At 42.0% G+C, this 25,477-nt stretch overlaps 1 protein-coding gene across 3 annotated transcripts in view; it reads left to right on the top strand.

Moving 5' to 3' along the window:
- Nucleotides 1–25,477, top strand: part of E(bx) (nucleosome-remodeling factor subunit NURF301 E(bx)) — a 268,910-nt gene that overhangs the window by 96,708 nt on the left and 146,725 nt on the right. For all 3 annotated transcript variants that reach the window (XR_010854269.1, XM_067110114.1, XM_067110113.1), the window contains exons 8-10: nt 4,444–4,675; nt 14,927–15,056; nt 15,417–15,735. Coding sequence is in view for 2 of the 3 variants with exons in the window: in XM_067110114.1 (XP_066966215.1) it covers nt 4,444–4,675; nt 14,927–15,056; nt 15,417–15,735 (681 nt within the window). In the remaining variant the exon portion in view is untranslated. The remainder of the gene's footprint in view (nt 1–4,443; nt 4,676–14,926; nt 15,057–15,416; nt 15,736–25,477) is intronic.

Here is a 25,477-nt window from a genome sequence, read left to right as displayed (position 1 = left end):
TTAGGGTTGCTGCACAAGGTTAAAGCTATAACTAAGTAATTACTCGGTAGGTTACTTATATGAAAATATCTTTCTTCGAGATTAGTACATGATAGCATCAGTTAGACTCCTGTGGGAACCAGAAAAGTAGGGTAACCCAGACAAAACTTGTATGAGGACTATGATAAGCGAATCTGGAGATGAGTTAAGAGTTATAAAAAAATAATCCACCAACAGGAACTAGATAATGATATTTCACAGAGGACTTTTGTATCACAAGAGTAGGTGATGTTTGTGATGATGAAGTTTCACATTATAATAAGGGTTTTGAAGATTAGAGTAGTGAGGGTATTTGTAAATTTAAAAATATGCTCCCCATAATGGGTGGTTTATAAGTGCTAGCAAATGCTGTACTTTTGGTATTCAGAATATTTGTGTAAGGTAAAAATTGACAAGCTATAAAAATTATTAGATGTATCCATTCTGATTGAAGCAAATAGTATATTATTTGGAAGGAATCTTGCTTACTGTCAAGGCTAGCTTATATCTTTGCACCAGTAGGTGCGATCGGCATTCAAAATAAACAGAATAACATTTGGGTAACCTGCTAGGACTGTCTGTGTAATCACCTGTTCCCACCAGGACACGATGGAATGTTTATGTTCATGTTAAAATTATTTGTGCCATGCCCTTATTTAGATGATGTGAATCAGCAGTAATATTTTTTACTATATCTAGTTGATTTTCTCCTGTATGGTATTGTGCTTGTTTTCTGTTTTTGCATTATCTACAGCAAGCAGAGATGAAAGCATTAGGCTGTATAGGAATGAGCTTTGTGTAAACCTAATGTTTCGGGTGGACATGACCTTGTGTGTGTTGAGGCACAAGTGTGGATTTTCTTCTCATGAAGAAAATGAGTGATATGATGAGAAGATGAATAATTTTTTGAAATATCAGAAGGTGCGTGAGACCAAGAGATTACGTAGACATAAACCTACTCAGTCTTTTCTGTTTTCTTCCAGTGTTGCTTCTCCTCTTCCTTCATTGCCTAATACAGTGTAGGTTGATTCATATCTCACTCTCTCTGCTCCAGCTTCTATTCCTTATGTGGTTCAGGAGAAAATGTTAGATAAATTTAGGAATGTTATTCCTTTATTGGTCAGAAAAATTTGACCATATATGTTAGGGGAAAGATTGCAGTTCCCCACTTAGTGATCAACCTTTTATGGTTTCCCCTGCAATAGAGAAGGTGTCAGGTTTCCCCTGCAATAGAGAAGGTGTCGGATACTTTTAATCTTTCTGTAGCCTGCTCTCTGGACTGTCCTATGTCAGTTGGTGTTCTCCGCTTCCAGGGAATCAAGGTGTGTTTCAGGGCCAAGGTCTGTGCCCTTCGCCTCCTCTCTTTCAACTGTCTCGAATTCAGCGTATTCTCCAAAGGATTTAGTTAGTAGAGTTTAGCACTCATACTTACCAGCTTACATATCATCCTTTTTTGGAGAGAGTGATAGTGACATGTATGAATTGGTGGAATTACTTAGGGATTATAGACTAGTATTACGCTTGCTTCAGTAGTTTCTGAGCCACACATTAATACTATTGTAGTTATTCATTTTCTTGCCCTGTATCATCTTCCGTTGTAGACATTAGCCCTCCCCCTCTTACTCACTTTCTCCCTCTGTCGCATCATACTCATCACCTTTTGACAAATGTTCCTATTTGTACTAGCGGCTATTCCCCTTCTGTGGCTTATCTACCTAGATTAAGCTAGCTTAGTGCTAGAACAGGCTCCTGCTTCATAGCAATCACCTCTGGCGCTCACCCTTGTTCCATGGTAACATCATGCAAGAACCCTGTACCTTCTATCTCCCAGCCATTTGACACCACCAGCATCCCATGACGTTATTGCTGATGTTCCCTGGTATATCTCCTTTATTGGCGTTATCACTTACTGTCTTCGTCTGTAGATTTGCCGTTTTTTACTGTCTGTTCTTCCTTTAAACCTAAATGTTTGAACCCTAATTTGGTTGATTTTCCTCTAGTTTTGAAGTGATGCATTGTTCACGTTCTTTCACTCCCTTTTACCAAAGATGAATCCGTTAATCAGCATTCTTTTGTATACTGCTGCCTCAGCTCTTGTAAAAACAAATAAGTTAATCCTGATTATGGTATGGAGTGTTTTCAAGAATGGTCAGTGCCAACTTGTTAAAGGGATTAACTGTCGAAAGAGAAAGCCAGTAAACTTTAAAGTTAAATAGCTCTACACTTAACAGTAGTGGTGTAGTGTGCCCACAACTTTGTTTGTGGAACGAGCACTTCGAAACCAACCAATCAACCAAAGCAATGTGCCAGTGGCATGTTGCTGGCTTAATCTATAACAGCAACCAAGGCGATCTTGGAAGTGTATCTTTAAAGCTGTTCTCAGAATGAGACTGCATTAGTTTCCAGTTTTTTTGAAGCTGCTTAGAGCTGTGTCAGGACAGATACAGTATCAGTTTTTTGCCTTCCTCTGTTCTACAGGTGTTTCTCATTCGTGCAGCAAGGAAGTGAAGACTTTTCTACCAAGGAAGTGAAGACTTTTCTATAATCGGCAAGGTACTTTGGCCTAATTGTGAGGTGGAAGTACTTTTGAATATGGTATTTCATTTATCGTCATATTCTTTGCATTCCATGATGACATAGCCGGCAGTGTTGTCACCTTTTCTGACGATGATGTCTGGATGTTCTCAGAACTCGTGGGTGGCTTCCTTCAGGTGAGGGGTGATGATCTTAATCCTGTAATTTCCCTGTTGGTGTCCAGCTTCCCCGACGAGTTCCTCCCAGAACTTCATGAAACGTGAAGAATATGATCGTGAAATGGATGGCATCCTGAGTGGTCTTACGGAATTCCAGCCTTTAAGTAACGACCGTACTGAAGGCCTTGAGAGAAACCTGAATGCGATAATTAAGTAGATAAATTCTGGTAATAGAGCTATTAAACTGCCTACGATCATCGGAAACTATGGGCCAGGGTATTGTTACGGAACCGTCAAGACCCATAAGGCCAGTAACCCGCTGCACCCTATAATTGCCCAAGTTAACTCTCCAACTTATGAAATAGTAAAAATTCTGAATAAGATTATCCCTCCGTACATTCCTAGGAGTTACTCAGTGGTTTCCCAGGTAGAGTTCATCAATATTTTGAATACTACACCTCCGAGCTCTACCATTGCAGCACTGGACGTAGAAAGTGTATTCATGAATGTACCAGTGGACGAAACTATTGATATTATTTTAAAGAGAGTCTATCACTTGAATGCCACACCCCTTAACATACCAGAAGATGCCCTTTGATGTCTTCTCCAAATCTGCACCAAGGAGGCCACCTTCCTCTCACATAGGGTAACCTCTTTCGACAGATAGATAGTGTCACCATGGGATAACCCCTTGGTGTCCTTTTTGCCAATATGTACTGGACAGATGTCAGGGAAAGAACCTTCAATTCCCATCCGAAACCAAAGATATATGACTGATATATAGGTGATATCTTCATTGCCATCGATGCTGACAAAAAAGCCACTCTCCTACAATATGCCTTGATTAGGAACTCTAGGTTAAACTCCCCCATTGAATAATGTGTTGAAGACCAGCTTCCCTTCCTGGATGTAAACGTGAAGAAAGGAGACAGGTACAATACTACCATGTACCAAAAGGCAACTAATGTCGGTCGGTGCCTTAATGCCCGTGTGGAGTGCTCTGACATCTTGCTCTCTCTTTATTGTTAGTTGCTAGGAAATCCTGTTATTGAATTTTGGAAGCATGAAGGTACACATTTGTGTATAGAAGCTCACCTTTGTATCGGAAGGTAGTTGTCTTTAGCTTTGGACTGTCAGTTCTGGGCTTTCAGTTTAGGCACAGGATTCACTACTCTATGAGATAGAGTCCATTTTCCCTGTAAGGATCCTCGGACAAATCTCATTACAAGGGTCTTACACCCTGCTGTGATTACAACATCTAGCATCAGTACTTAACAGTAAGGATCACATAGCAGGAAGGAATGTCTAGAAGCTTTTCCCTCTCATTAAAAAGTTTTTAGTTCACTTGGCTGAACAGTTGTTTCTCTGGCTACACTACAGTAGGTAAGATTCATTCCAAAAAATGAAAATTTTTATAATAGAATTAATTGTTTGGATACAGTACTTACCTACTGTTAAAATGGAAGCCCACCCAGCCTCCCCACATCTTAGTGGGTGGTCTTGAAGAATTCTGACAAGAAAGTAAACATTCAAGTGCCACCTGGTGGGAAACAGGTGATTACAGAGACAGTCCTATCAGGTTAGCCAAGTGATATTTTGTTTATTTTGAATGCTGATCGCACCTAATGGCGTGAAGATATAAGCTAAATTTAATGGTAGATAATCATCCAAATAATTTTATCATAAAACTTTATTTTTTAAGCCTTAAAACACTTTTATTTTTATTTTACAGGAAATAAGGAATCTCTCATATCAACTCTACGTCACACTATACTGTCATTAGAACAAAGTATCTCATCACATCTATTTCACCCTCACTGGTCCAATGTCCGTAAAGCTTGGAATTTAGCAGTCATGTCGTCAGGTGAACCTGTTAATTTCAGCAAAGTTTTGATGTGGCTTGTCGCTTGTATAAAGCCAGTGGTGTTCAATTCAGTTTGGCATGACTCATTAGGACATGTTAGGTAAGTACAGTATTTAGATTTCAACTATTATTGTTATTTGAATATATTTCATTTGTTAATACATGCCAACTCCTTATTATTATTATTATTATTATTTTTTATTTTGTTTAATTTTTTTTTTTTTTTTATATATCACAGTCATCCTATTCGACTGGGTGGTTTTTATGGTGTGGGGTTCCAGGTTGCATCCTATCTCCTTAGGAGTCCATCACTTTTCTCACAGTTTCTAGTGGCACACTTTTCTGCATGAGTCCTGGAGCTACTCCAGTATCTAGTTTTTCCAGATTCCTTTTCAGAGATCTTGGGATCATGCCTAGTGTTCCTATGATTATGTGTACAATTTCCACTGGCATATTCCATATCCTTCTTATTTTGATTTTCAGGTCTTGATACTTATCAATTTTTTCTCTTTCTTTCTTATCTACTCTGGTGTTCCATGGTATTGTGACATCAATGATTGATACTTTCTTCTTGATATTGTCAATCAGTCATGCCTGGTCTATTGGCATGTATCACCCTGTGTTTTGATACCATAGTCCCAGAGGGTCATTGCCTGATCGTTTTGTATCACTCCCTCAGGTTGGTGTTCTTACCACTTACTACCGCAAGCTAGCTGGTGTTTGTTGCACAGGCTCCAGTAGAGGGCTTTTGCTACTGAATCATGCCTCTTTTTGTACTGGTTCTGTGCAAGTGCCAGACATTCGCTTGCTATGTGGTTTATGGTCTCATCTTTCATATTGCACTTCCTGCATATGGGTGAGATGTTATTTCCATCTATCGTTCTTTGGACATATCTGGTTCTTACGGCCTGATCTTGTGCCGCTGTTAGCATTCCTTCTGTTTCCTTCTTGAGTTCTCCCCTTTGTAGCCATTGCCATGTTTCATCGCTGGCTAGTTCTTTTGTTTGTCTCATACTGTCCGTGCAGTGGTTTGTTATGCCATTCCTCTGTTCTGTTTTTCATTCTCTTGTCTCTGTATATTTCTGGGTCTTCACCTACTTTTATCAGTCTCTACTTTTATCAGTCCTTCTTCCCATGCACTCCTTAGCCACTTGTCTTTACTGGTTTTCAGATGTTGCCCCAGTGCTCTGTTCTCGATGTTGACGCAGTCATCTATGCTTAGTAGCCCTCTCCCCCCTTCCTTTTGTGTTATGTATAGTCTGTCTGTATGTGTTCTTGGGTGTAGTGCTTTGTGTATTGTCATGTGTTTTCTAGTGTTCTGGTCTATGCTGCGGAGTTCAGCCTTCGTCCACTCCACTACTCCCGCGCTGTATCTGATTACTGGTACTGCCCATGTGTTTATGGCCTTCGTCATGTTTCCCGTGTTGAGTTTTGACTTGAGTATCGCCTTAAGTCTCTGCATATATTCTTTCCCGCTGATGTCCTTCATCTCTTGGTGTTTTGTATCCTCTCCTTCTATTATTCACAGGTATTTTTATCCTGTCTTAGCTGTGTGTTTGATGCTATTCCTGTCTGATAGCTTTATTCCTTCAGTCCTTGTTACTTTGCCTTTTTGTATGTTGACCAAGGTGCATTTTTCTATTCCAAACACCATTCTGATGTCCCCAGATGCAATCCTTACAGTCTGGAATATGGTGTCTATTTCCTTGATGCCCTTACCATACAGCTTGATGTCATCCATCAACATCAGATGGTTAATTATGTTGGCTCCTTTCTTGAGTTGGTACCTAGCATCCATCTTCTGCAGTACTTTTGTCATGGGAATCATGGTTACTACGAAGAGTAGTGGGGACAGTGAGTCACCTTGAAAGATCCCTCTCCTGATGTTAACCTCTGCTAGTCTTATCCCAGAGCTTGTAAGTACTGTATTCCAGTTGTGCATTGTATTTTTAAGGAAGCTGATGGCATTTTCCTCTGCCCCATATATTTCCAGGCATTCTGTTAGCCACGTATGCAGTATCATGTCGAAGGCTTTCTTGAAGTCGTAGTCAATCCATGCCATGCTTAGGTTGGTTTTCCTTCTCTTGCTATTCTTCATTACCATTTTGTCCATTAGGAGCTGGTCTTTTGCACCCCTACACTTCCTTCTGCTGCCTCTCTGTTGGTGGGGGATGGTGTTTGTATCCTGTGGGTAGTTGTATTGCCTTTCACAGATGATATCTGTTAGTACTTCCACATTATTGGTAGGTAGGTGAATGGCCTGTAGTTACTTGCTATATTTCCCTTGTTCTTGTCTTTCTGTACTAAGGATGTTCTCCCTGTGGTCATCCATATGGGTGCATGGTGGTTTGTGATACAATGCTGGAGTTGTTGTTCTATTCGTGGTTGTTGGGCCTTGAAGTTTTTGAGCCAGTATCCATGGACTTCATCAGGACCTGGGGCTTTCCAGTTGCATTTTCTTTAGTTGGTGATCTCGGTGTATCATTGTTTTATTCTCCCCATTTCTTCTGCCTTGATTTCCTGGAGCCATGTTGCATGTTTGTTGTGTGATACCGGATTGCTCCATATGTTTTCCCAGAGTCTCTTACTTGGTTCGGCTTCAGGAACTTCCTGGTTTTCTTCCCCTCTCAGTTGGCTGTATAGTCTTTTCTGGTTGGTTCCGAAGAGTTTGTTCTGTTGGTATCCTTTATTCCTGTTCATGTACCGTTGGATCTTATGTGCTTTGGCTTTAAGCCTCTGTTTTATATCTTCTGTTATGTTGTTTAGTCCCTTCTCCTGTACTTCGTATTTCTCATTCAGTTCCTCTCTTGTTTTCTTGCTTCTTAGCCTCTTTTCTGCCATCTCTTTCAGTTTACTCAAGTCAGATCTCATTGCCATGATTTGTTTTTGTAGGTGCCTTTTCCAAGGCTGTTGCTGTTTTGGTTTCTGTTGGGTTGGTTGTGATGGTGGTGCTGGTGTTTGTATCCCCATGAGTTCTACTACTAGTCTTGCTCCTGCATATGCCAGGTTATTTGTTTCTGTGATGCTGGTGGTGTGGATTAGTCTTATTATATCATTAACTTAACTTGTTTTTTCCCCTTAGCTTCTGTGTTATAGGCTTTCATGGAGGGGATCTTTGTTCTTTGTGTATCTGGGTTCATCCATTGTCTGATCTTTTCCACCCATTCCAGCCTCTCTGTTACGTCTTTGGTGTTTCCTCGTGTCGCTGCCATTCTTGTCATTTTCTGTGTCATCGTCTCTTAGTTCATCTTCTTGTCCTTTGTTGTTGGGTGTTATTTTTCTTTCCAGTTCCTCTCTTTCTGTTGTGGAAAGCCAGTTCTTTTTCTTTATGTTCCTTACTTGGTATGCCAGCCTCTGTTCTGTTTGAGGGGTGTTATTTCTCTCATTCCAGATATTGACCAATCATCTTCTGTATCCTCTTTCTGTCGGATTGCTTCTGATGTAGAATCTCCATATTTCTTATTGTCTTCTCTTGTCCATTTCTTCTTCTGGTTTGCCTCTGTAGCTCCAGTCTCTGGTTGTTGGTTACTGTCATTTTGGTGGTCATTTGCTGGTTGATGACCTCCAAGTACCTGACCACCCTCCCCGTCGATTGGGTTGTATACCTGGCTGCCGGACAAAGCTCCTCTTTTGCTAGAGGTTCCATGTACGTTGTTGTTGTTTATTCTTTCATTTCTTTCCATCATTGCTGAGTTTTGCTATTTAACCCATAGCTGGACCCTACCCCATTGAGAGTAGGTACTCATTTACAGCTGAGTAGACTGAGGAAATTATGGTAAAGATCCTTTCTCAAGGAATGAACACCAAGGAGAGCAGTCACCCATCCAGTGACCGACCAGCCCCAATGTTGCTTAACCAGTCCATCGATGAGCTAAACCACTCTGTCGTGGTGCCCATATTATTATTATTATTATTATTATTATTATTATTATTAGTATTATTATATTGGAAGAAGAACCTCTATGGGGCAAACTTTATTGAAAAGAATGGCACTCTGTATGCTGTTGAGCTTATATTGCACCTTCTCAGCTTGGCGTATAAGTTTCTTCGTTTTAGCATGTAAATTATAAAGCAGCTGTTTGAAGTTCATTTATTACCCCAGTGTTTCGGGAGTCCACGCTACCAATTTACTGAGGGTGACTGGCACCAGGGGTATATACATGGAATATTTATGCCCAAAGATGGTTCTGCAAAGAAGTCATAGTCAGCTCTCTCATTGGCTGCGAGTCTGGCTGACTGAAGAAACTTAAACGCCAAGTTGAGAAGGCACAATATGTGTTCGACGGCATACAGAGTCCTATTCTATTATTACAGTATTATTATTGCAATACAATCCCTAAATACCTGAGTTAGCCCGAACAACTCTCAATTACCCGTTCCACTATAGTGGGAATTTTAACAGCCAGTGTTACCAACGCTGCAGGTAAAATCTGTCACTTGAGCTACCATAACAAATGGTTGGCAACGCTGACACAGGTGTGCACCGACACGCCCCATTTTCGTCAATTGCTTTTTGTTCGTGCTGCTGGAAGGTTGTTTCCTTCTGCAGTGCGAGGTTTTAATCCTAGTGCCCGACTTCTCTTTGTATTTTGGACCTCTGGTGAAGAACTGGATTGTATTTACAAGTTTCTCCTCCTGGTTTTTCTGGATATCTTCGATATGGAACGTCTTTTAGAATTGGACTCGCTGGTTCCCAGTCTTGATTGGTCATCATGGACTCTCACCTTCTACTACCGTGCCTTCGGCTGCGACATTGACCTCGACTGCCCCTACAACTGTGGATATTGGAGCTCATCGCTTCTTCCTGCCAGAGATGGATGAGTACCTTGAGACACGATAGACATTCTGTCAGGTATGTAGGAAGGTTAAATGTGATGTCCAGACTCATTGCGATGAATGTTCCCATTGGAAGGCACAAGAGATGGAAGATTACATTCGTCGTCGCAAGTCTTTGGCTAGTAAGGGCGGCAGACGTCGGTCAGAGTCTCGTTGCCTCAAGTGTCTCAGGCTTCTGCTACAGATCAGTTGATGGATGTACCGAGTTCAGAGGTAGTGAAACAGATAGATGGGATTGCAAGTAGTATGGAAAATTTAATAGCTAGTCTTCTTCAACATTTCTCAGATAGGGATAGTAGTAGTGTGAGGATGTCTAATCCTTCTTCCTTTTCAGCTCCCCTACCTGTTCCAGAACCAGCCCTAACGGGTGCTGAGGGTAATGGCAGAACCGCAAGCCTCCGAGTGGGTAGGGTCTGCCAGCCCCTCGGCGCAGAGCAGGCAGTGAAGGATTCCCCCTCCCCAACCCCCTTGTATTGATAAATTTAATGTTGATGATTTTAGGATCAAGATCTAGGTGTGATAAAGGAGGATAGGTTTGGGTTTGGTAGTGAGGAGGAGGTATTAAGGGTGCTGATTCGTTTTCCTGGACGGGTTCCAGTTTCAGGTTTGAGTGGTTTTTGTTCTCTGGCAAGAGTCTCTCCTTCATCGCTTCTTTTCGGTCTGGCTCAGTCTCAAGTCAATGTTTCAGTTACGGTGCTGCAGAATCCTTCTGCTTTTGCTCCTAACTCATTTCTGACTGTTTTTGAATCTCTTACTGTAGAGTCCCCCTTCCCTGTGTTTTCTACTCCTCCATCAGTAAGGTGGAATCTGGTGTGTCCTTTCGGCTTCTAAAGTAGTTTGCAGGACCTGCAATTGGATGTGGCGGAATATAAGGCGGATTGCTGGGTTTTTCAACGGGTACAGACCTGTGGTGAGAGGTTATTTTTTTTTAATGTTTTCCCTAACATTAGAGAGTTATGTGACACAGTTGTGTCGAGAATTCATGTTGGATATGTTTCAGGATTATTGAGGGGTGGCAGACTCGGTGTACCTTCTGTCCTTTTTTGTTCTAAGTTTCTTCTGGCATATCTGTCGCTTCATGTTCTGCTCCCACATTCTCTGTTGCACCCTTTTCAGTCTCATCTTCGGCCTCTTCTTCTGCTCCAGTCTTTCCTGCGGCTTCCACATCTTCCGTTTTCCCCTTCTTCTTCGACTTTGGTTTTCCTCCTCTTAGGTAACTTCTTTTTTATGCATCTGCTATTCCTTTGCCTCCCGCCTTTCCTTCCTCAGTGCTGTCTTCTCTGGTAGGAGGAGCTTCCAGACAGGTGAAAACGCAGTTTCAGCAGATTTTGGGCCGCAGGCATCTCATGTCCATCCCTTAGGGTATGCGCAACCCCTTGCTTCCACTTATAGCGGCTGTTCCATTAGTATCAGGTATTTCGCAGGGTTTTCCTGTTGCTTCCAGTTCGGTTTTGTGCTCCGCAGTTTTGGCAGGGCTTGCGGTACCTTCTTTGAGCAGTCCGCGTTTTCATTGTCTGCATTTTCCGTGGCGGTAACTCCGAGGGTAGCTTCTACCTCATTCATTCTCCCTCCTTCTTCTTCATCGTCTTTCGTCCCTTCGCAAGCGGTTTCGTTTGTGCATCCTCCCCCAGGATTTAGCAAATGTGGGTTTGGCTACTCTCTCTCGTCTTCCCCTTGGTAATAATGGGGAATCAGCTCCGGGTTTTTATCGGTTCAGCCTTCTCTTTCCGGCAGGTTCAACTATGCGGATTCAGCTCTGGGTACCCGATTAGATGTGGGTGAGCAGCATTCTGGTTGGGGTGGTCCGCTTGAGGACTCTTCATCGTTGTCTGGGCTTCGTTCAGTGCCTCCTCCTTTGACGGTCTTAGATCGTTCGGACATTATGGAATAATTCTTATCCGGAGGTGCAGGAGATTCTGGTGTACTTAGAGTGTCCTCTTGCCAGCAGTAACGATTACGGACGCATGCTTGAGTGTGTTACTTCTTTGTACCCTTAAGCAAGAGCTCTGGACCTCCCGATTTTGTCAGTTCAGTCTTTTTTTGAGGCTTTTTATGATACTAAGCCAGCTCCTGCGTCTTTTTCGTGTTGGCTGGTTTGGTTCGATCGGGTTAGACAGGCTTTGGAGGAGGCAGACGTTCGTTTAGCATCAGTAGTGGCTTCTAATAGACAGCACTCTTCTCTTCTCTCTCTGCGTAGGACGATTTACTCAGTTCGAGGTAATCCTTCGGCAGGTGTCAGGTTGCTATTCAACGAATTGATTGAGGCAATCCTGTTTAAGTCTCCAGCGTCGTCTTGGCTCGTAGGGACTTCTCTTAGGGAAGCAGGTGCTTGGAGGATGTATTGCGCAATCAGACTGAGGCTCTTGCGCACTCTTTCTGGATGCTGTCAAGTTTACTGTAATGGGGTTGCAAAGAGTTTTGGCTATGTCCCTTCGGATCCGTGGCTGTTGGCACCCTAATAAATTTATCTCGTGGGGTCTGGCTCACCAGGTGAATGCTTTGGGCTTCGTCTACGACATTTGGAGCAGGAAAGTTGAAATTTCTATCTTGGTCATCTTTCCCCAGTATCTGGACGTTCATAAGAGGGATTGCTTAGAACATCATTAGGGAGAATATCTCTCTCTCCCTCTCTCTCTTTTAATTCCAGGGTCTCATGTCCAGATGCGCTCTCTCTTCAGGTATGTCTCAGGAATCGCTGGGACTTCCGCAACGAGAACGCAGGTATAGTCGGGAGTGATTCTTGCCAGTTGGATCGTCTGTGGTAGTCAGAAGTGCATCTGACACGGGGAAGGTCTGTTGACTCCCCTCTTCCCGACGTTCATCTGTACTCAGATGCCTCAGATCAAGGTTGGGAAACAACCTTGGAGGAAACCCAGGCCTCGGACCTCTGGGGGGGTTCAGGAACGAGAGGAGTCAATAAATCTTTGGGAAAATCAAGGCTGTAAAGGAAGCACTTAGTTGTTTTCAGTCCTAGTGTGCAACAGAGTAGTGGCTATGTTTAGGGACAGCGTAATTGCTGTGTCATATCTGAAGAACTTGGAGGGGGAACAGGCTCAACAGCACTCAATACTATAGTACAGAGAGTCCTGAGAGGGTGCGAAGAACGAAAAGTGTCTTCTTCTCCAGTTGATATTTGGGAGTCTCCGAAAGTGGCCAGCAACTGTGGACTTATTCGCGATGTGATTAAACCATCGTCTTCCGGTTTATTTCTCACCAATGGTGGTCCCCATGTCGATAGGCACTGAGGTGACGTTACAAATTGGAGTCACATGCAGGTGTACGCCTTTCCTCCATCCGGTCTCATTCATCAGGTAATAGGGAAGTTGCGGGAGTGTCAAGACAACTATGACTCTAATAGCTCCCTGCTCGCCATTACATGCTTGGTTTCCGGAACCCATAGAGCTCCCTACGGAAGTTCCGATGTCCCTACCCATGCGAAACTTCTTCTCAGATGACCGCATTCTCACTATTATTATCCAAACCCTCACGTGCTGTACCTAGTGGCAGAGCGACTGTAGAGAGAGCTGCTAAACAATCCGGACTCCCTAAAGCTGTGTCTAGATAGTTTTCTTTTAGGTTGAGAAAGTCAACCCATAAGCCTTAACCAGGTTCAGCTGGACAAGGTATAGAAATTAGTGTTGTAAGGAAGGTCATTCCATCTCCAGGCCTTCCATAGCCAAAATAGCTGATTTTCTTTTATTCCTTCAGAAAGTCAAGGGTCTTTCGTATTCTGCTATTGCTGACTACCCTCAACGATTAGCGGTACAATTAGTTTCCACATTCCTGAAGTTTCAAGTAGTAAGATAATCGATGATTTATTACGTTCTTTTAAGATTGAACATCCTGTTTTGCCGACTCGGGCCCCCCTTCGTGGGACTTACTGGAAGTACTTCAATATTTTTCTTGTGTTCCCCTGCCTTTGAACCCATTGAAGCTATAAACGTTAAGACACTGACTAAGAAGTTGCTTTCTTACGGCTTTAGCTTCAGCTAAAGGGTTGGGCGAGCTTCAGGCAGTTTCTAGGTTTTGTTCCTATGTGAGAAATGATACGTATTTGTCTGTCTTCCGGAATTTGTGGCGAAGACAGAGTCAGAGGTTAAAACTCTGCCTCGTTCGTTTAAAGTTCTTTATCTGCAAGTGTTCGTTACCGGCGATCCAGTGGAGATATCTTTATGTCCGGTGCGAGCATTAAAGTCTATTTATCAAGGGTTGGGAAACTCCAACCGCTTCCACACACACTTCTTGTCTCTCTGTGGAATCCTTCCCGTCCGCTGTCAAAGAATGCGATTAGTTACTTTCGGAGGGAGGTGATTTCTCAGGCTTCTCAGGGTTGTTCTTCGTCGTCTCCAGCTCTCTATTTCCCAGACCGCACAGTATTCGGAGTATGTCCACTTCAACTTCTGAGGGTTATTATCTCTTAGTCCACGTGTAGCGACGGAGTCTATTATCTAGGTGCGTTCATTTAGCTGAGGTGGTATTCACTTAGTGAAGAGATTCTTAAGTTAACCAGATAGAGGAATTCCTTTTAGTCTTTAGAATTCTTAGGCAACAGTGATGGTATAATCACATGAACCTAGGTTTAGCATGTTTCAAGTATCTTAGTTTTTGATAGTTTCCCTACGAGAGTCCAATGGGGTGCTCTAGTAGGCTAGCTATTTCGTCGGCACCAAGATACTTCTCTGCTCATCGATCATTGGGCCTTATCTGGAAGATCAGCGGCTTGGCACACTGCTTCATTTCCCTCCATACATGAGAGGCTATGAATAACCACATGGGAGGTCAATGGACCAAGAGTACTGACCTGACTGTCGATCAAAGTACTCTCCAACATGTCTCTTCAATGAAAGGATTGATTGATATGGTGAGTGTATGACTAAACGGGTATCTTATGCAGAGCAGATTGGTGAGCTACCATCTCTGCGGTTGTCAAAGTGGCGTGCAATAGAATTGATCCCTCCTCCTCTAAATGTTGTTAACCGGCTAATTCAGGTGTTCAGGGAGTGCATTGCAATATGAAGTTTTCATAATGAAACTAATATTGTAATACTTACCTGAACACCTGAATGATTCCCACCCTCCTTTACCCACATCAATTTCGACCTTGAATAAAGCAATGGACGAAAATGGGGCGTGTCAGCGTTGTCAACTGTTTGTTATGGTAGCTCAAGTGACAGATTTTACCTGCAGTGTTGGTAACGCTGGCTGTTAAAATCCCCACTATAAAATTCCTACTATAGTGGGACGGGTAACTGAGAGTTGTTCGGGCCAGTGGGATTAAGGGCTAATTCAGGTGTTCATATATTACAACATTAGTTTTATTATGAAAACTTCATATTATTATTATTCATAATATTCATAAATTTCTGAAAACATGAAAACATGTTGTTATCATACTGACCTGGTTTCCAACGAATAGAGTACCCATACTGTATGTGTACGAAGGTACTGTAACCTTCATATCTGTAAAAGATTAGGTGTTATGGAAAATTGAATTGCCTTTAATCCTTTATTGCAGATTTAACAGAGTGACAGCGCTTGAGAGGGAAGAAAAGAAAAAGCAGGAAAAAAGGGAGAAAAAGGACCCAGATCAAGAGGAACTTCGGCCTGTCACAATTGTGAAGTATACGCTGGGCCTAAAGCATCAGGTAACTCATTAAAAGGAAATTATGATGATTTCATGAATAATTATGTTACGTTATGGGTTTGTATTTTTCATTAATTTTCCTTAGTATGTGTCCCACCTGGCCTTACCCTACTTTTCTTTTTCAAGAACACAGATAAATGGTCATCATTACTTTTTCTGTAACTTGGTTTAAAAATGAAATTTTTTTTGTGGAATTTAGTATTGAAATTTAATATTTAATTATTTTTCCTATTGTTTCATAATACATACTTGTACTTTAGATAATAACTGAGAATATTAGTTGCATTGTAAAAATGAGTGAATATTTTCAAGTTCATTGCAGCAGATTTTAAATTTTTCTTAACTGTTATTATATTTTTAGGTGTGGAAATTGAAGGGTGAAGAGTACCGAATGCATGCCATGTGGGGATGGCAATGGGTTGCATCTCACAGGCAAACAAAGCATGTTCCAATGTCATCAGTTGGATTACGTGCTGGTCCAGACAAGTATATGGTCCCTATCAAGGGTTCTGCTGGCCTACAAAGCCTGTCGGTTAATCCTTCCATCTTTAAGCAGTTAATTTTGAAAACGCCATCCTTGAAACCTTCTCTGCTCTCTCCCAAGCAACTAGCTGCAGAAGCAGATTGTTCTGAAGCGCCACCAGAAGAGAAAAAGAATGAAATCATCATTGCAAGTGCAAGTATGTAACTTTCATTTTGCATGTAGAAGGATGTAGTACTTGCTGTCTTACATCATCATTGTCATCATTAATGTTTATACATCAGCTTTTTATTTTACAGTGTTAAGACATGAAATACATTCTCTCCAGTATTTTCTATCTTGTGTACTTGTAGCCCCATTCCATTATTTTCTGGGCCTTCATATTTCCTTTTTGAAATATTGTATTTTTTGTAATAAATATTCCTCATCCCCAATCATCACATCAGTTGTCAAGTTACTGGACTCCACATATGCCAAGTACCTCATTTCACCCCTGACATTCTCCCTCTTTTGAGTGGGATGCATCTGGCAATAAATATTTGTCTTAATCTACTAATTTTGATATAGCTGCTCCAGGTAATTGAACTAGGGTTTCTTTGTCTTTTACCTTCTCCTTTTTCTTGCTCATCCTGTTAGCATTGATTGTTGGATGAGGCCTCCTTCACTACTGAGAATATGAATTTAATTTCACTGAATGTTAAAAGAGTGTTAGATTGGATGGCATGCATGCTGCATCGCCTCTAGAATACCTATCCGGTGTATCCAGGGAATCGTCAACTTCTATGTCCTGAAGCACTACTGGAGCGCATGTGCGCTCAGGGCCACTTAAATTGCAAACGTGAAGTCTACACCTAGTACAAGTTACATGAGGGTCAGTTTCAAAGGAGGCTAGGTAACAGAAGCAATGATTGTTAGCTATACCAGGATACTTCCTCTGCTTCCTAGCACTAGGATTGGATAAATCATGGGTTTGCAGGATAATTAAACAAACATACACCACTCAGAAACACAGAAATATAGAACCAATTGCAAACGAAATGTTAGGAAGAGAAAAATCCGGCTTTTGCTGGAGATGAGCAGCGCACATCTGCACTAAAAGGCAGTTGAGAGAACACTGATGCGTCATAGGATCCTTTGGGATGAGCAAGATGAGGCTCCTCCCACTTGCTGACCCCATTGGATGACGCTATGTATTGCTCTGCCATACCTATATTGTATTAAGTTTTAATTTTTCATACCTGGATTCCAGCTAGCACAGGAGAAAATCCCAGTGTAAAGACCTCAGGTTTGTATGTTAGGAAAATTACAAACTGATTAAAAATTTGAGATTTTTAGGAGCTGATATGGTCAGTCAAAGCAGAATGGAAGTAAGAATATTATAACAGCATTTATTATAGAACAGCATGCATGCAGTATCACTTACATATAAGATGGCAAGCACTCTAGGAAATAGTAAATCCAAGCAGACCAAGGCATGTGACCAATTAATGGGTTATGTTTACACAGATACCCTGTACTTGAACTTTTCTGCCACATGTACTCCCACACTGTGTCAGCTTATTACACATTGAGTGAATGAGGAAAAGAATTACTGCAAGAGCAAGGCCAGTGATGAACAGTATATAAAAAGAAAGACCAAGTAATTATTTACGAATCATTCCCCCATGGTAATCGTCATTTTTAGTCAAAGGGAGCCGCGAGAGCCTCATGCAGTTATGCAAGCAGGTTTATATAAACATTCCAAGCATGTTTAACAGTTCAAGCTAGGGTTTTTTGACATGCTGAATCTAAAAATCCTACCCTAACCTATGCTTTTCGCTTTAATTAAGGTAGAATCCTAGCCAAAATACGGGTAGCGGTATGACACTCCCGAGCCATCATTTCGGACACTAAAAAATATATGAAAATATTAGTTAAGCAGGACTAAATTTTGTGATTGCTGTAGGGCAGGTACTTATCTTATTTCCCGTTGACTGAGATGAAGACTCCATGCTAGATAAAGTTGATAATCCTTCAGATTACGCTGGAAAAGATTTTACCACACACACCAAAAAGCGCGGCTAGAAAAACATTGGGTTGGCAACATGCGCATGCGCAGTAGATACGTAGTCGCGTTTTGACCCGATTCATTCGAACTAGCCACGGAAGCGCAAATGGAAAGGTGTAACCAGTGGAGATGTTTAGCCATGAATTGATTCATCAATCCCGGCGGATAGGGGTCAAAGTGCAGACCCCCGAGACCTGATATCCTATCACAATAGTGACAAGCTTCCGTTAACCGGAATGAATACGTGCCAACCCTGTGCTATAAGTTCTCTGATAAGGGATTTAGGCGGGGCGCTGCCTAAGGCAGACGTAACTGCATGAGGCTCTCGCGACTCCCAGACTAAAAATAGGGTTTTCATTTCCCTTCGGGTTCAAACCCCGTTCTTTAATACCCAGAAGGGCAAAGTGGTAACAGCAGTGACACTGAAGTGATAACAACTGTTGCCATAGAAATAACCTAAAGTGCAGGAATCCTTAATATAAAAAAATAAATAAATGATAATTACAGTTATCCATTGCATATCTGCTGTATTAGATTCAAGAGGGCTGCGGATGTATCTGAGTTGCAGATTTTTATAGTGAATATTGTAGAATTCACTAGGCTACTGCAAAATCATAGCCCAACCTTGCATGGGGCTTTTCATGTAGCACACAATTGGTGCAGCATGATGGGAACAGATTTGGAGGTTGTTAAATGAAACTGAAGGTCCTTAACCTATTTATTAATTTAACGTACAGAACAGAAACTTAACCTAACCGCAACTTCAGTTTTAATCCTATAGTTTCCCCTCCCCCCAAATATCAACAGAACCTTAACCAAATAAGCCTTGCGGTCAATAAATCTTAATACTTTAGTGTTCCCCCAACTGTGGTCTCTGGGACTTCTCCTTCAGAGTGGTGGTTAGCTTGCTCAACATCAGCTAGTATTATTTTTGTTCTTTTCCAACTACTGTAACTTTCTTTGCTGCAAGTGTGTCGAGATCGGCAACTTTTAGGATTTAGCGTTGTGTATGGAGGAACGGGGAGAAAGGTGGCCTGACCAAGTGTTTTTTGTTTCTGCAATCTGGCAGCTTTGTATTCTCTCCCAATGTTCCTTATCACTTCATGTTTCCCTTTCTCTATTTTCAACTGCTCTTGTAATTGTCTTTTTTTTTTCTTTGATTTCTTTCTTTTTATCAGGTAAGGTGAAGGGGAAGCTCCTCACTTTACGCTAATACACTGAAGCAAACTGCAATAAAAAAGAAAAAATAAACTTAATTACCTGCTCATTAACTGACATACTAAAATATAATAAAAAAAACATTACAACAGCAAAATGAAAAAATTCAATCACACAAACCCATTTTATATTAACTTACCCAGTAATTACAAAGCTATCATTTCCTCTTGCACAGCAGGTTAAATTAAAAAATTCGCGGGTAACGCTTTACAGTTTAGTGCAGGTGACTGGTCCTGTCCACTAATGGGAATACCAGGAACTACTTAGCAAACAATCACATTCTGTTTCTGCCGGTGTACAAGTTACATCAAGTGTTGGTGGCAGCTTGGTTCTTAGATTTGCTGCTTGGAGACCGGATTCCGGTGACGTATTATCACTGTTTTTGGGTAGCCTTCGAGCCTACAGCGTTCAGGATCAGTATTTTATTGTTTTGTTGATAACATCTGATTCAAGTTTATCTATTTTGCTACAGTAGCGAATTTATAATCAATTGGTTAACTATCAGTGATGTATTTTACCGTTCAGCGTAAATTGCGTTCGCTACCACCTTTACCAATTAGTGTAATAAAACGTAAGTATTGCATTCGCTATCGAACAAATATTTTCGTTAATGAAGTGCTCTGTGTACTTCATTTTTTGTCAGTAAAGGGTAACTTTCCTTTTCCGAGTAGCATAATAAACGTAAATATTGCGTTCGCCACCAGACTGATATTTTTGGTAATAAATTGCATATCCCAGGTCTCCAATGGTGTTTGATAGGAATTGAGATATATGTTGGTAGGCTGTGTACTTCAACTCTTCTTCTTTCCCACTGTTATCCCTACGTTAAGGGGTCGGTTGCCTGATGTGCCTTCTCCACTACCTTCTATCAAAGGCACCATCCTCCACCAAACCTCTTGTCTCCATATCTTCTTTCACTTTATCTCGCCATCTAATTATCTGTCTCCCGCTCGATCTTCTTCCTCAAACAGGTTCTTCCCAAGCCCTCTTCACTCCCTCCTCGTCATCCATCCTTAACACATGCCCATATCATCTCAGTCGTGACTGTCTTATCACCTCTGTTATCTTTACTAAGCCTGCTCTTATTTCATCATTTTCCAATCTCACAGGCAGCGATATTCCCATAATCCATCTCGGCATTCCCATCTCTGTTCTCTCAAGCTTTACTTCCTCTCTTCTTCTTAGAGCCCATGTTTCTGATCCATACATTAACACTGGTCTTATCACTGTGCTATAGATCTTGACTTTTAGCTTGATGGGCATTTTCTTATCAAATACAACTCAAGCTACATCTCTCCACTTCCCCCATGCCTCACATCCTCCCCCTTGGCTTAAAGTAGATTCTAAGTATTGAAACTTTTCCACCTGCTTTATAATTGAGCCTCTTCTTTCTTGTATTACTATTCTGTCTCTATCTTCCCTACTGCTCACTAAAACCTCTGTCTTGTTTACATTCACCCATAAGCCACCCCTCTCTAAAGGCTTCTGCCACTCTCCAACCCTTCTCTGTAGGTCCTCCTCATCTTCAGCAGTAATCACCAGATCATCAGCGTACAACAACTCCCACAACACTTCATTCCTGATCTCTTCACTCAACACATCCATGACCAGCACAAACAAAAATGGGCTTAATGCTGGCCCCTGGTGTAATCCAACACTAACTTCAAGGTTTCCTGTTTCCCCAACTACTGTTATTACTTTTGTGCTCGTTCTCTGATATGTCATCTCGACCAGCCTAACCAACTTTTCTGGGGTTTTCCTCTTCCTCAAACGCTGTGTACTTCAACTGCTGTCGGTTAAGGTTAACTTCTCTTTTCCGAGTAGCATAATAAAAGTAAATATTGTGTTCAACACCGGAACGATATTTTCATGATGAAATGTATATCTGCAAGTCTCAAACAGTATTTGATAGGAATGGATATATGTCGGTTTATTAGTACTCTGTACTACTACTACCGTCGGTAAAGGATTAATTGAACATCTTACACTTTTCCCTGCAGAGATCTGGAAGTGTAAGGGGAGTACATAGTAGGGAGAGAAATTGTTCTTAATTTTAGTTGCCTTTTTGAGGAGAGTAGCCATTCTTGAAAGCCGGGAACCGTGCTATGAGTGCCCAGTGTTCATCAAACCTTGAGCTCTTAGCTCCCAAGCTACTAGCTCGCCTGGCACCAAATCTCTCCCCACACCAATTTTTTCTCCTACTACTGACCCTCGTTATTTTTCTCTGCTTGCTCCCATGCCTGGCTCCCTTGCTTCCTTCCCGTGCCATTGCCATTCTTGTGTTTAGGTTAACAGATGTTAACCTTATGATAGTGATGTGTTGTGCAGTGGAGGAGGTGTCTACTTGTCCCTCGATTCGCTTAAACAAAGTTCTCTGTCACACTGCCCTAATCCTGGGAGGAGACATACTGGAAGTCCAAGAGACGTTGGGGGTTTACACACGGGTAGTTGCCCCCTCAGTCGAGCCTGTTGCTGGTCCCAGATATCGACAGACAGCTGCTGGAAAGGCGTCTTACTGGATGTGTGATGTAGGTGGTGGCTGTCCGGCCTGACAGCTCTCCTAATCCAGTCCAAGTCAGACTCCCCTAAACCTGGGAGGAGGCATACTGTTGGTCCTTGGGAGTCTGAAGGGATTTTGCCCCTGGAAAGCTGCCTATCAGTCGAGTCTGCTGTCCGCAGGTGTTGACGGACAGTCATTGGAAAGGCATCCATAGAGTTGTGCTTTTGTCTAGTGATATTCCAGTGCAGACAAAATGCCGATGGCGTTTTTTCTAGTGAATCTCGGCCGTTAAAGAGGCATTTTTCAGTTGACATTCGCTGCTCTCTGATCTCCTGTAAATGTCTTGGGGAGCAGGAGTTTAGTCCAGACCTTTTTATATCTTCTGGGGCAGTCTTAAACTTTTGTCTCCTGAACTTCTGGTTGTGGAATGCCAGTATTGGCACCAAGAGGACTGTCAGTGTCTGAGCGTTCTTTTTGTCTGATTCCATAGCGCCTAATAGTGCCCGAGCTTCCAGTAGCACCTGAGCGCCCTATAGTTCCAGAGCTCCTTTCATGTAGAGCTCCCAGCACCAGCTCTCTTGCGTCTAATGCCAGCCCACCAGTGGCTGACACCAGTCTCTCTTTAGCTAGGTGCCTGTCTCTTTTGGTAACATACTGTTGTTCTTTTTTGAGAGCCATTTCCAATTGAAATCTTGGCTCTGGTCTTCAAATGGCCGACGCTAGACTTTGATCATCGGGTGTCCTCTCTGCAGTATTGTACTCCTCCTTTGAATACCATACAAATGCTCTCAGGCAGTTTTGTCTCTTTTTAGCCTGTTCCACCTGCACTAGGGTTCCAGACAACCCGAATTGCTCTCTTTTGTGACGTCAATTAGTGTCTGAAAGCACTGTCCTTTGCAGACAGGGACTTTGGTGCTTGTGTTTATGAGCTTGTTGAAGAAGGCTATCACCTCTACAGGGAGTTGGGAGTCTAACTTTGGTTTTTGAGGGAGCAAGACAAGTGGTTTTTTGTCCTTTACTCCCTCTGACCCTTAGATGGGTTTAGTTCTCCTGGCTGTAGTTCTTGTCAAGATTTTGAAGTAAGGGTCTTTATTACTGACCTCAGGAGCAGGGGCTAAGAAGATAGGAGTCTCTAAAGTGTTTCCAAGAGACATCGCTTCGGATGGTACCGTAATCCTGACCTGTGCTGTAAGGATGGTTAAGTTAATTTTTGAGATTTCCACTCCGTTGGGATCGCAAGAAGGGAGCCTTGGTTCTCTTTCTTTCTACTGGGAGAAACACCCAGTCACTATCAGCCCTCTTTTCTCTGCCTTCTGTCATCCACCAAGAGAATCACAGCTACTTTCCGACGGCATATATCCTTGGTCCTTTTTCCCCTTGGAATGATGATATTTTCCTTACTGGTGTTCTTTTGTAGAAAGACTTTTCATGGGCTCCAGGCAGAAGGAAGAGCCATGAACCCTCTCTTTAGCGGCGCCTGTTCCGAGTACCTGATCAACTTAAGAGCTCCTGGCACCAGCTTTCTGGCGCCAAATCCTGAGGTTCCGACACCTGTTCCAGAGTGCTCGGCACTTTCTAGCAATGCTAGGCTCCCACCTCTGAACGCCTAGTTCCTTTTAACAGATTGTTTCTTCTAGGGCATTGTAGTTGACTGCAGCAGAAGTTGTCACTTTTGGCTTTGTCTGAGACCGTTTTTATCCCATTGCTGGGTTTTGGTGTTTTTTGTGGACTTTCCAAATTCCTGTGAGCGTGTCAGATACAGGCAGTCCTCGGTTGTCGGCGGGGGTTCCATTCTGGGGATGTGACAACAACTGAAAATCGCCATTAACCAAAAATTGGTGATTTCTGGGGCTATTTCGGCGATTTTTGGGCTTATCGGCGCCAAAAAGTGCCGATTTTCGGTTATCGGCACCTCTGTTATGTATGTATTGGCGCCAATACCCAATTATCAGCGCTTATAAGCAGAAATCTGCAATTTTCGGCTCTGCAATTTTCGGCTCCGAAAATTGCCGATTTTCATCGCTAGACAAGCGCCATAAAACTGGATCACCATTAACTGAGCCCACCGCTAACCGGGGACTGCCTGTATTAGTTTTGGCCAAGTACAGTTCTGCATATGTTAAACAACATACCAGGAGTTTGGGGGTTGGTAGCCTTTGAATTTGTCCCAGAATTCGTTGCTAAGACTCAAAATCCCTCGGTCCATGTTTCCTTTTCCATCCCTGCCCTTGGGGATTTTGTTGACAATGATCCAGAGGAGTTACTACTATGTCCCGTCAGGGCACTGCATAGTTATCTGAAAAGGACTCAACACCTCAGACCTGGGTGCCAAAGAACAAGAAAGAAGTGTCCAAGAATACCATTTCCTTTTGGCTGCATGAATTGATTAGACATGCCTACACCTCCTCATCAATTTCTTCTGCCAATACTGAGCATACAAGAGCACACGACATAAGAAGACTAGGCTCCTCCTTGGCATTCAAGAAGAACTTTCTGTTCATAAGATTTTGAATGTGGGTTCTTGGCTTCACCAAACCAACTTCACATCCTTTTACCTGAGGGACGTTCCCACAGGTCCTTGGTCTTTTTCCTTGGGTCTGGTGGTGGCTGCTCAGCAAGTTGTGTAGCTCATCCAGTGCCCCTGGTAGGACAGTTTGTATCTTGCCTAAGATGATGGTATGAAAGTGAGAATGATTGAGATGGCTGGTCTTTTTCCTTTTCCCTTTCTTCTTTACCTGTGGGGGCATTAAGAAGATTGATCCATCATACACTGGAACTGGTAGATACAGATGAGTGAAGTAGCCTTACTGTTACAGTAATTAATATTCTACACGAATATACCTTTCATTAGCAAGCCCTTCCTCTCTCTAGCAAGGAGAGAGAGGAAAGATAACATACATGTCTAGGTGGCTACCTTAGTTTGTTATCTGAACAAATATAGATCTTTAACTTCTTCCTGATGCAATGAATCTCTGCATTGAAAATAGCACAGCAGTATGACTGTTAGATACCCATCTATCTAACAAGTCAGAGGCTTGGGTCTCCTTCCTTTGAGTTCTCTTATCCAGGAAGTGTGACCAGGTTTGCTGAACCTCCAGTTGGTTCAAGATTCTCTTACCTCTCACCAAAGGTAAGTGTATCCTGATGTTAAGACCCAGGTTTGTTCCGCATATGAACAAATGAGAAATTTTAAAATTAATTTGTATTTTTCATAGCTAACAAACGTGTGGTCTTAACATTTACTGCCCACCTCTAGCCACTCCTCTTTTAGTTAACCTTGGGCTGGAAGAAAACTAAATACGTCATGGGGTTGGAGATTAGGTCGCTGCCTGCTTCCTCCCTCATCCCCATGACTGATGCCAGATGCCACCAATTCCTTGCGTAAACAATTCCTAGTTTTTTACCAGTTTCCAGCTGGCATCAGAAGATTTATCCAAATGTTAAGACCACAGGAATTCACTATCTGACTTTTTAGGTATACTCTTTTGAAAAATTAAAGGAAATGCTCGTGTTTGAATATTTGCATAATGGTATATTGAAAAATACTTTGATTAAAAAATAACCTATTTAAGGATAGCAATATACATCCCATGTTCAGAATAAGATTTTGTTTTGGCCAAACATTTAAAGACATGCAGAAACCAGTTAGCTATTTGTTGTACAAATAGTGCCTTAGCAATTCACTGGCTTACTCTGGGCAAAGGCTAGTGCAGGAATCCACTTTAAGGACCTTACTCAGAGAAACATCTTTGAATCTGTTAATCCCTAAAATATCTTTGAATCTGTTAATCCCTAGAGTGTAATTTAATCATTTTTTCTGGAATTATTCAACAGAAATGCCAGATTCCTTCAGTATTGCTTGTTTTCCAGGAAGTATGTATAATTTTCCTTCATAGAAAACAGTAGAAACTGATGAGTCTCATAGATTTTTGCTTATAAAAAAAAACCTGTACAGATTGTCTTTTCTTGTTGCTAGTTTATCTTGTATAAAAATAAGTTGACCTGATAGTGACTGTATGTCATATATGAATTTAATATATCAGTTTCCCTTTTTAAGTTATTTATTTATCCAATGTGGCTAGGTATTCTCTTGTTATGACCATGTGTGCCCGTGAAGTCTGGTACTCATAGAAGGCCATAAACTGCAACCTAGTCTTAAGGCTAGGTATGCATGTA

The sequence above is a fragment of the Macrobrachium rosenbergii genome, chromosome 10, assembly GCF_040412425.1.
Source record: "Macrobrachium rosenbergii isolate ZJJX-2024 chromosome 10, ASM4041242v1, whole genome shotgun sequence".
Lineage (NCBI taxonomy): Eukaryota > Metazoa > Arthropoda > Malacostraca > Decapoda > Palaemonidae > Macrobrachium > Macrobrachium rosenbergii.
The sequence above is the reverse complement of the archived record's forward strand: the minus strand, read 5'-3'. Positions and strand labels throughout refer to the sequence as shown.